We start from the raw sequence: 11,809 nt of genomic DNA, 5'->3' as shown, positions 1-11,809 counted from the left end.
TTTCGGTTTAAATTTATGGACCATAAACACAAATTATGTTTTAAATGCCATTCCACCTTGGTAACCGTATATCCCACCATATACCCATAGACCGAATCGGGCCTTGTTGGCATGCACTATATAATGGTCACCTGGAGATATAGGAAGACTAAAACTGCTGAAGTGGTCTGAATTATGAGTAATATTAAACACATCATTTGCATCCAGCAGCTTGTCATCGAGAATTATTCCGTTAATTGCATCTGAATTTATGGCAATGCTAATAAAGTTTACAGAAGCTACATACGGAACGATGAAATCGTATTCATACAAATACTGATGTATTCCTGTAACAGTCATCATGGACGACCCGATAAGTTCATTTTGATCTTCAGGGTAAATCATAACCATTATGTCATTCATTGAACGAACATAAGAAATATTATCATATTGAAAGTCAATGTAGGCTCTAGACAAAATTGTACTGGTAGACGTGGTGGAGTCTTCCTGTTGTAACGTGATTTCTGTATGCTTGATACCCAGTATTCGAACAGTACTGTTTACACGTAAGGCTAATTTTGGAATAACATATTCATTGTCTAACTGATTTACCGGAAGTATCATTTCCATAAAAGGTTGACAGTAAAACCTTGAATGAGGTTTAAGAATTGCTACAGTATTACATCGGTTGCCACTAACAATTGCAATAGGATTAGATGCTGTAATAGCTGTTCCAGTAAGGTCAGTTTCATGTGACAGTTGAAAAATTGTATTTTCGTCTAAAACGATAGAAATAGTTTGATTAGTCGTGTAATTTGCACCGTCGTAAGTGATTGGTCCGTCATTAATTTGCAGTGTAATATTTATAGTTGTATTTGAATACACTGCTCCGATAGCAAATAAACTGTCTTCATGCCTATAAAAAGATGGTTCACGTTGAACGAAAAACGATGGTATTACATAGTTCGTTGATAGGAACTGTAATGGAATGACAAGAAAACCTTCCATAAAATTTGCATCCTTAAGAAAGGCGTATATTCTGACTGGATCTTTCGAACTAATTATCGCACATCGTCTGCTAATGCCCTCAGATGATACAACGCCTGTTAAAGCAACATGCTGTCCAATCAGAATTTCTGTTTCATTTTCGTCGTGATCGTAAAGACCTATATGTCTAATGTTAAACCATTGATCTAACGACATTTGACTTTTACCAGGCGAATCACACATAGTAAGATTAGTATCCATGGATTTGTTTGGTTTTATCAAAACTAGTGTATCGGTTTCTTTGCCATGCCAGAAGTCATCAGGGACGAAAAATATAAAATCTTGTCCTCTGCCGTCTGTCAAATTAAAAAAATGTACATAATTACATTACATGTTTGTTTTATTTAGAAACGTTATTTTGATTAGCTAACAAATATCGATTCCAAATTCATTGTGATATTCAACAATAAAGTGGACAGATAAATTAGAGAAAAACTTGATAGAAATCGTATTTTAATAATCCTGAAACAAAATGTTATTATACGTAATGAATACTCTTCAGTAATTTTATACGGTTGTAAAAACGTTGACCGTGAGCACATTTTTAGAATGAAGTGCTTTGACGCTTCATACACACTATAGTTCGATCAAATTTTTCAGACCACAAGAAGTTAACAGAAAAACATTCAATTCTTAAATATTATACATTGATAATATCAGTTAAATAAAATGCCAACAATCAAGTGGAGTTTTCGCGTTCTTAATTTAATCATGATATGACGTTTATTTTTGTATTTGTGTTGTTCAACACTTATAAGTGATTGATTTAAAATCTAAAATTTAAAATTCAGTTGTATTAAAAACAATGTATGAACTCGTATAATAATGTGACAATATGTTTAGTGTTATCAAAAGATATCCAAATAAACATTGGTTTTGGTGTTGGATTTTTGTTTAAAAAACAAAACAAAACTGTATATAATTGTATTGTTAAAAACCCGTCAAATATCGTTTTGAAAAAAAAGATATGTAGTTCCTTGAATGTCTTGTGATTTGGACATTTCTATAAAACCAACAAATTGGAGGGTCTTTTTGTTCGTATAGTGCACTTGTATCAATGTCATCAATTTATTGAATTCTTATCCATTATGATATGTCTATTTATGTGGGAAAACGTAACTAGTCTAGTTCGTATTTGCTTGTTATCATGAAAAAAGTGTTCGTAAAATCATCACAATTAATGAGAAACTTTAAGTCCCTTTATATATACATAATATAAACTTAATTTCAAGAGTGTTTTCGGTTGTTTAAAAAAATGAAATGGGAGGTAACTCTACAAACAAAACAACTTACTTACAATAACTGCAACTAAAGTCGACAAACGATTTCCTAGATGCAGGCAATATAAATAAGACGCGGTTTGGTGTTCAATGCTCAACTTTGTACTTTATCTCGACCTTTTAAACATTTTTTTAATCGAGCGTCACTGATGAGTCTTTTGTAGTCGAAAAGTCGTAAATATAAAACGTTAATCCTGGCATCTATCTATGATGAGTTTATTTGAGTGTCACTGAGACAACACTTCATCGTATTCCCAAATGCGTAAAAAAGTTAACAATTATATAGCTATCTATAAAATGACCTTACATGATTAAAACGGTTCAATCATGGAAACTGCATGATTACATAAATCAAGGAGAAACGAGGAACACCTAGGAACAATTTTTTTTGAAATGCAAAGTAACACAGACTAGACCTAGGATAATCCAGGATTTACCCCTAGGTGAATATGTTCGGGTATTTTTTTTAGTCCCGACATGAATTATCAATAACATTCATTTAGCAAGAAGCTTATGTATTATGATTTACACAAACAAAATGTTATTTTGGAGGTTATCTCAGCAGAAAAAAACACCCTGTTTCTGGCAATATTTGCTATGATTAATGTAAGTTTCTATTTGGTTATATGGGATTCGTAATACTTGTTTCCAAAATTAGGATGTAAAGAGAATGAAAGGGCTAATATATTTGAATTTTATAAATTGAGTGGTTCCAACCTGTATAATATGATTGAAAACTATTTTTGACTCCCTGTATCATACAACGTAAGTGACTTTGAACCTGCTATTGAAAACTTCGAGAACTCTCATCTTGCGATCGGACCATGTTGTCTCTGGATTTTTTTGAAGTTGTTTTGTTGTGTTTGGTGTAGTATTAAAAGTGTTAAAATGGAAAACAATTTCCAAATCATTATTTTTTTTTATATTTGTAGCAAAATTAACTTATATACCAGATAATTGACATTGCCTCCCAAGGTATCCGGGCTTACATATACATGAGTTTGTATCATTAAAAAGCTTGCAACTACCACCATTCCTGCACAATGTTTTGCTCACACATAAACCTACAACACCAAGAAAAAAAATAAAACTATGAGATAGACTTTACACCTGATTGCTGTTTTCATCTACTTTTGACTTCCTACCTTTTATAACACTAGTATTCCACATTCAAAACTAAAGCCAAATTGAAAGAGTTGGTATTGCTTTGTTCATAAAATATGAATGGCCAGGTAGATACAAGTATCTTGTCTACGGGAGGGATAAATTCTACTTTGTAAAGGATCACTCTGATTCAAGCAAAACATTCTCTGAAACTGACATTATCAAGATGATTGATTTCTTGATTGATAACATATTTGTTACGTTCGGAGAACGTGTATTTCAGCAGACCGTCGGTATTTCGATGGGAACAAATTATGCTCCTCTTCTTGCCGACTTAATTATTTCTTTATTATTATGAGGCTGACTTCTTACATGAACTTCTTAGAAAGTAAGATAAGAAATTAGCATTATTCTTTAACTCTACGTTCCGCTATATAATTGATGTTCTATAACTAAATAATTCAAAATTTGGTGACTATGTTGAACGCATCTATCCTATCGAACAAGAGATAAAGGATACTATGCATACGGGGTATACATCTCCCAATTGATACGATATTCCCGTGCTTGCATTTCCTATCATGATTTTCTTGATAGAGGGTTACTGCTCACAAGGAAGCTATTAAACCAAGGGTTCCAAATGGTGAAGTTGAAATCATCCCTTCGTAAATTTTATGGACGACATCACGAGTTGGTTGACCGTTATATGGAATAACCGTTTCACAAATGATATCGGATATGTTCCTAACGTCGTAACTACAATCTCCTTCCCTTTCATGAATGTGACCTACCGAATTAGACTTTTTGCCGGATTTGTAATCACATAAGCAACACGACGGGTGCCACATGTGAAGCGGGATCTGCTTACCCTTCCGGAGCACCTGAGATCACCCTTAGTTTTTGGTGGGGTTCGTGTTGATTATTCTTTAGTTTTCTATGTTGTGTCATGTGTACTATTGTTTTTCTGTTTGTCTTTTTCATTTTTAGCCATGGCGTTGTCAGTTTGTTTTAGATTTATGAGTTTTACTGTCCCTTTGGTATCTTTCGTCCCACTTATACTACAGATACAGTTAAGTTGGCCTCATATCTTGACTTACATCTAGAAATTGACAATGAGGGTCGGTTGAAAACAAAACTGATGATTTCAGCTTTCTAATTGTGAACTTTCCATTTCTCAGAATCAACATTCCAGCATCACCTGCATACGGGGTATTTTTATCCCAATTGATACGATATTCCCTTGCTTGCATTTCCTATCATGATTTTATTGATAGAGGGTTGCTGCTCACAAGGAAGCTATTAAGGTTGAGTTCCAATGGTGAAGATGAAATCATCCCTTCGTAAATTTTACGGACGCCATCACGAGTTGGTTGAGCGTTATGGAATAACCGTTTCACACATGATATCGGATATGTTCCTTACGTCGTAACTACAATCCCCTTCCCGTTCATGAATATGACCTACCGAATTAGACTATTTACCAGATTTGTCATTATATAAGCAACACGACGGGTGCCACATGTAGAGCAGGATCTGCTTACCCTTCCGGATCACCTTAGATCACACCAAGTTTTTGGTGGGATTCGTGTTGCCTATTCTTTAGTTTTTTATGTTGCGTCATGTGAACTTTTGGTTGTCTGTTTGTCTTTTTCATTTTTAGCCAAGACGTTGTCAGTTTATTTTCGATTTATGAGTTTGACTGTCCCTCTGGTATCTTTCGATCCTCTTTTTTATACATAGAAAATATAAGACTGCGCAGATTGATCCTTATAATACATGGGTGGTGTCCAAGTGCTTTTAATAATTAAGTAGGCCAAGCTCCACCTAATACACATGGCATGTTGTTAATGGGAAATGATTTAGTTGGTTTTCTTATTTAAATTGTTTCATGTTGACATCTTCGCTGGCCAAGGGTTACGACCTACGGCGTTTGGTGATCATACTAATTTGAAAATAATATGAAGCTCTTAAAAGACCAAGTAAGTAAAACAGTATATAAAGCCCCAGTCCCACTAGACCACGATCGCACTACGCTCACCACGATCTAAAATAAAATCAGATCGTGGTGAGGTCGCAGTATGAGCGGCATGAAAATGTACATTTTCGTTGCTTTCACGATGCTACTACGTCCTCATTACGCTTCTACGACGATCCCGCTACGATCATACCACGTTCTCACCACGCTTATTCTGCGACCTCACTACGCTTATCAAGACCTTTCTACGCTCTTCACGTTCTCACTACGACCATACCACGATTTATGCGATTGCAACACGATCTTACCACGCTTCTACTGCGATTATAGCACGCTCGTCCCACGACCTTACTACGACCATACCACGCTCATACCGCGATCTTACTACGCTCTCAACAATAATGTCAGCACCGAACTCCATATAAATAATGTTTCATTCCTTCTATTTCTCATTCATAAGAATATTTTACGGAAACAACACAGACATGCCACCAAGATCCACCAGAACTCGTGGGCGTGGCGGAAGGGGTAAAGGTAGAGGTAGAGGCAGAGGGGCCCCTGATACTAACCCTGATCCCGTAGAGGTGTCGAACCAACCAAACAAAACTACATTACAGCCTAGTGATGTTGCTGGTCCATCAAAAACAAATGAAGATGTTTCAATGGACGAAAGTGGGAATGACACAGATTTGTCGGGCATGGCCGCTCAGATGGAGAAAAGGGACAAAAGATCCAAATTGCACACAGACCTGACCTTAGAGGAAGAGCAAAACATGGTAGAATGGATGGAGGCGCATCCAATTTTATACAATAAGAAGATGACAACGTATAAGGATACCGGCAAGAAAGAAAGGATGTGGCTAGAAAAAGCAGAAGAACTCGGCAGGTCCGTCTTGGTGCTGAAAACTTGGTATTCTAGTATGAGAACTAGATACGGACGCTTGAAAAAAACAAAATTCGGCGATGGTGACAAGGAATATACAGAGAGAGATGATTGGGTGATAAAGAACTTCGATTTCCTCCATCCTCATGTTCATGGGGTACAAAAGAAGACATTAGTGAGTGTAAGTACAGAAGTAATACTATAAAGACTTTATTGATTTAAATCGATTTTTGAATTGCAACTCGAAGGGAAAAATCGAAATGAAAAAAAAAGAAAGAAGAATATATATAAGAAGATGTGGTATGAGTGCTAACGAGACAACTCTCCGTCCAATTCACAATTTGTAAAAGGTCAAAGTACAGTCGTCAACACGGAGCCTTGGCTCATACAGAACAGCAAGCTATAAGGGGGTGCATTTAAATATTTTCAAATGTATATTTTTCAAATCAAATATCGAAAAAAAACAACAAATCTTACAGACGCTTTTTAAAAAAAAATAACAATTGCTCAACACGATGCACAACTTACCGAGACTGATATCCAGCATCTCATAACCATCAACTTAGATTAGTAAAGCCGTAAAGCATTAGCATAAAATATAATAATATATATGTATGGCCCTGTGGAGTACTAGCTAATAGTAATCACATTGTCCGTTCGCCCGTCTGTCCGTCAGTATTTTTGTCGTTGTACGATATCTAAAGTATGCCGTCAAGTTATATCTATTAGATAAAGTAAAGTACCACTGGACTTTAGGAAGCTCTTTGGGAGCAATTTCGATTTTTGTTTTCGAGAAATCAGTCTGAGGTTAGTGGACTTAAATGACCGTGTTATTTTCCTAGATTTTTTATTTTTATTTTGAATGTATATGCGGTCTTCAAATCCATATGACAACAAAAAAATAAAGAAATAGAGCAATACGATTGTTATTGTTAAAGTTTCAACTAATAATTCAAGGGTCTATTTATCTTTCTTTTTTCTTTTAATTAAGATGAAGAAGAAATTAGTAGCAGCTGAAAACTGTGCTTCCTCGGCCACATCTGCTGATGAAATCGATGAAATCCCAGCTGACATGCCAAGTATTCCGAAAACGACAGGACTGAAATCAAAAGCTTTTAAACATAAGCATGATACATCAGAAACTGAGGATGTTCTCTTGGCTGGCATTGAAGACCGCAGCAATAAGATGATGGTCTTGCAGCAGCAAGTGCTGGAGAGATTGCGACCAGTCAGCTCCGACAGGGAACGAGACGCATTTGTTGACTGGATACGTACGGTCATTACTGAGCTAGATCACGTGGTATGGCGCCGATGTCAGCAAGACATCAGCAACACTCTCTATAGATACATCGCAGAGAATGACCAGACAAAGAGAGCACAAAGCATCCCGACTCCAGTGATACAGTCGCAACTTAGACAACAGATGCAACCTCTGCAAGCACAATCTAGCAGCTACTCCGCACCATGGCAACCACCACCATCTCAATGGCATGCTCAGCCTTCGTCAAACGTTTCTGTGTGGCAGTCACAAGATGCCAACTGGGTTTCACAACAGTTTTCTCAAACACGACAAAACATGTCTCAACTTCAGCCTATTCGATCTACTTCCGCTGGTCCAAGTGTGCCAGTATCGGGGTGGGATGGCATCACCAACAGATCTATGACTGCGTCACCTTCACCAACAAGACAAGCAGATACTTCGCGCACCAGTCAGTCTTCTTTTCATCTGAGTGATTTGATAAACATTTCAGACCCGGATCAAGAAAATGTTTAGACACAATATATGTATTTCAATAAGTATCTCATTTTGAGTGTTTGTGTTATTCATTCAGACAGAGAGTCTTTACAGTTTAGACAGTCATTATATTTGTTTTGATAATAAAGTAGATTGTATATTCTTTTGAAAGAAATAAAGTGTACGATTTTTGGTGAATTTCATTTTTTTTATGGTATATGCTTGAGCAAAATTTAGTTTTTCTATTATTATTATTATTATTATTATTATTATTATTATTATTATTATTATTATTATTTTTATTATTATTATTATTATTATTATTATTATTATTATTATTATTATTATTATTATTATTATTATTATTATTATTTACAGTGCTTATATAGCGCTTATCTAAATAAACATTTACTCTAAGCGCTTTAAAAAAAATGGTATATGCTCGTTTGATTTGTTTTACATTTGTCATTTCGGGACATTTTATAAATGCATAAGCGGTATAAGCTTTGATGAAGGCCATGCGATGATATATAATAGCTGTTCAGTTCTTTGTCATTAGCTCTCTTGTGGATAATCGTCTCATTGGCAATCATACTACATCTTTTTTTTATATTCCCAAAATAATCTTGAAGACATCTTGCATACATGACCTAATGCAGCACCCGGACATCCGCTGATACATATATTATACAATAGAAATAAATTAAGGAATATTCAAACAAATTCTATGATTTGATACATCGGTACAACATGTGGAGCAGGACCCGCTTACCCTTCCGGAACACATGAGATCACCCCCAGTTTTTGGCGGGGTTCGTGTTGCTTAGTCTTTAGTTTTTTATGTTGTGTATTTTGTACTATTGTGTCTATTTGTCTTTTATTTCTTAACCATGGCATTGTCAGTTAATGTTCGATCTATGAAGTTGACTGTCCATCTGGTATTTTTCGCTCCTGTTTGAAAAGCCTGTCTGTCTGTCCGTCCGTCTGTTTAGCTGTGAAATGTGTTATCCAAAAATGATATCATTTTTTTTTATAAAGCTTAGAGGATATGTTGTGTAAAACATTTTTGGTTACGTATTTTAATAAAATACTTTTAGTAACTATTTTTTTATTCGTTAATTTTTTTAACTATTTTTTATTCATTTTTTTTTAAATATTTTTTTATTCACGTCTTTTTTTAGTTATTCATATTTTTAAACTTTATTACAATAATTTTTCAATACAAAATAAAAATCAATATGACAAACACAATGAAGGAGAAAGCATATAAGCATTTACTGGGATGTTACCATGCGTTCCTGCCATGGTACAGATCCAGCGGGGCTATTGAAATATAATTTTAAGTATTCTCTCTGTTTCTTTGCTGCAACCGTGTCCCTATTTGGCCTACTACACTATTGACCTCATGCATGTTTGCATTAGCTCGCCAAAGACCCGGTACAAGATTGTGAAGGTCGTCTTCCGTGTCAAGTTGGACATTTTGCAGGTTTGGATATCGCATTCTCATTAAATTGTGCAAACATACACATGTCGCTATTATGACACTCGCGGTGTCTGGTACTTGTCCCATAGTAGAAAGGAATATTTGCCATCTCTGTGCCAAAATTCCGAATGCATTTTCCACCACACGTCTCCCCCTGGAAATTCTGTAATTTGTTATTGCTTGTTCTTTTGACATTCCACGTATGGAAAATGGCTTCATCAAATACGTTCTCAACCCAAATGCGTCGTCACCTAATAGAAAGTATGGCATATTCTGGTCATCATTAGGCAATGGATCTGGTTCTGGAAATCCAATTGTACCATCTTCTAAACATTCCTTCAGTTCTGATGCATTGTATATTTGGGCATCTGAATTGGAACCATACCCGCCAACATCAATCCATAAAAACTTGTAGTCAGCATCAACCAAGGCAAGGAGTACCAGTGAGAAAAAACCCTTGTAATTGTGGTAAAGGGATCCAGTTTTAGGTGGGCATCTAATAGCAACATGTTTTCCTTCTAATGCACCACACGCATGTGGAACGTTCCATCTCTTCTGAAATTCGTCTGCTATAGCCCTCCAATCATTTGGGTCAGTTGGACATGAAATCACCTCATCTTTATATTCGTCAACTATTGCTCGGCAAACCTCGGGTAAAAATTTACTTATAGAATTCCGAGCAACTCTGAAGTCATACTGCAAGGTCGAATACTTGTCACCAGTAGCTAAATGTCTTAAAGTGATGGCAAGTTTAAGACCAGGCGATAGGGCTCTTCTAAATAGCGTATCCGTCTTCTTAATTCTTGGACCAACTCGGTTAAGAAGTTCATCGAACATCACTGGAGGCATTCTTAAAAAATTTAAGAAGGAAGGTTCATCCTCAATTCTTAACTCGTTCATCAACTGATCATAATGACCAAACTGGAGTCTCCTTTCCGTTGCTAACCAAGGACGAACCCAAAAGGACCTACGCCGTCTAAATGTTCTTCGAATCCTTCTTCTTCGCTCTCTCAATAACAACACCATGGCTTGGTCGTTAAGATTTTGTATCTGAGTTATTGATTGAAGAAGCATTACTACATGTACATGGTCTTGTGTTTCCATGGTTCAATTGAAATTGATGTTTCAAACAAAAACTGGAGAGCTTTTATACATTTATGTGACAATGACAATGAGCATGACAAGAACTCGAAATAGTCGTAGTACGAACGTAGACAGGTCGTAAGAAGAGCGTGATGAGGACGGTATGAGCGTGCTAGAATCGTACTATGGTCTTGAACAGCGTGGTGTAAACGTGGTTTGGTCGTAGTGGGAGCGTAGTTGGGTCGCGGTGAGAACGTGATGATCGTAGAAAGGTCGTGTTAACGTCGCTGTGAGATCGTAGCGTAGTCTCCCCGAATAGAATCACGCTCTCGCTACGCTCTCGCTACGATGGTACAGCGACCTTTGCGATCTTACCACGACCTTACTGCGCTGTCACTACGCTTCTACTACGACCTAATTTCGCCACGACCGCATCACGCTTGTTTTGAACACGTTCAAAGTTGGCCACGCTCATCACGATCTCCAAGACCTTACCACGACCGTATTACGACCTCACTGCGATCTACACGATCGCACTACGCTCATCAAAATTTGCATTTTTTTCACAGATCGTAGTGCGATCGTGGCCTAGTGGGACTAGGGTATAAATGAAATAGTCCGCATTATTTCTTCTGATCAATATGTTCCAGTCAAGATATTCATGTCTATCTCACTGATAAAATACATGTTACAACAATATTGCCTGAACCAATTTAAAGTATGGTTATCATAATTGTTTTGCCATTTCTATCATCTACAAAGTAACTTACTTTCCTTGCATTTGTTAATATCCCAATACAAATTACTTGCACAGCCACAATGGTGTCCATCACATATTAAGTTACTTTTACACTCGTCGTTTGAGGAACATTTTGTGTAAACGGATTTTTCTAAATGAAACAAGAAAGAAGGTTAAATTGAAGAGTGGAAAGTCATTATTTATTATTTATAATAAAATTATCACTTGATAATATCACTGATATCAGTTAACAAGACAAATTCAAATTTTCTGTTGGTTCTGTTGTTTTCCTCTCATAGTTGGTGTGCTTCCTTCGGTATCAGTTTGTAATGACGTCGCGTACGGTGTTGGTGATAATACGGGTTTTGCAAATCCGGTTCGTCTTTATTGCATTTGTTAGAAGTTTCGGAATTGATAACTATTTAAATGTATATATCAAAATGTGCGTAATTAAAAGTTGAAATTGAATATGCCTTAAAATCAAGACTTTTATTAATTTTT

General features: G+C 36.2%; 2 protein-coding genes across 2 annotated transcripts; both read right to left on the bottom strand.

Moving 5' to 3' along the window:
- LOC139525986 (uncharacterized) lies at positions 1-11,447 on the bottom strand. The gene is made up of 3 exons (XM_071321173.1): positions 11,340-11,447; positions 3,257-3,370; positions 1-1,322 (listed from the first exon to the last, which is right to left on the bottom strand). Exon 3 carries the CDS (start codon positions 1,225-1,227, stop codon positions 34-36), a length of 1,194 nt encoding a protein of 397 aa, XP_071177274.1. The 5' UTR covers positions 1,228-1,322; positions 3,257-3,370; positions 11,340-11,447; the 3' UTR covers positions 1-33.
- LOC139525985 (putative nuclease HARBI1) lies at positions 9,336-11,169 on the bottom strand. Its single transcript, XM_071321171.1, has one exon. It carries the CDS (start codon positions 10,588-10,590, stop codon positions 9,343-9,345), a length of 1,248 nt encoding a protein of 415 aa, XP_071177272.1. The 5' UTR covers positions 10,591-11,169; the 3' UTR covers positions 9,336-9,342.
- Positions 11,448-11,809: the final 362 nt, after the last annotated feature.

Source organism: Mytilus edulis, chromosome 6 (genome assembly GCF_963676685.1).
Source record: "Mytilus edulis chromosome 6, xbMytEdul2.2, whole genome shotgun sequence".
NCBI lineage: Eukaryota > Metazoa > Mollusca > Bivalvia > Mytilida > Mytilidae > Mytilus > Mytilus edulis.
This window is presented reverse-complemented; position numbering and strand designations above follow the sequence as displayed.

Coding starts and splice junctions, on each gene's coding strand:
- LOC139525986 (XM_071321173.1), bottom strand. CDS start 1,227: ATGGATACTAATCTTACTATGTGTGATTCGCCTGGTAAAAGTCAAATG.
- LOC139525985 (XM_071321171.1), bottom strand. CDS start 10,590: ATGGAAACACAAGACCATGTACATGTAGTAATGCTTCTTCAATCAATA.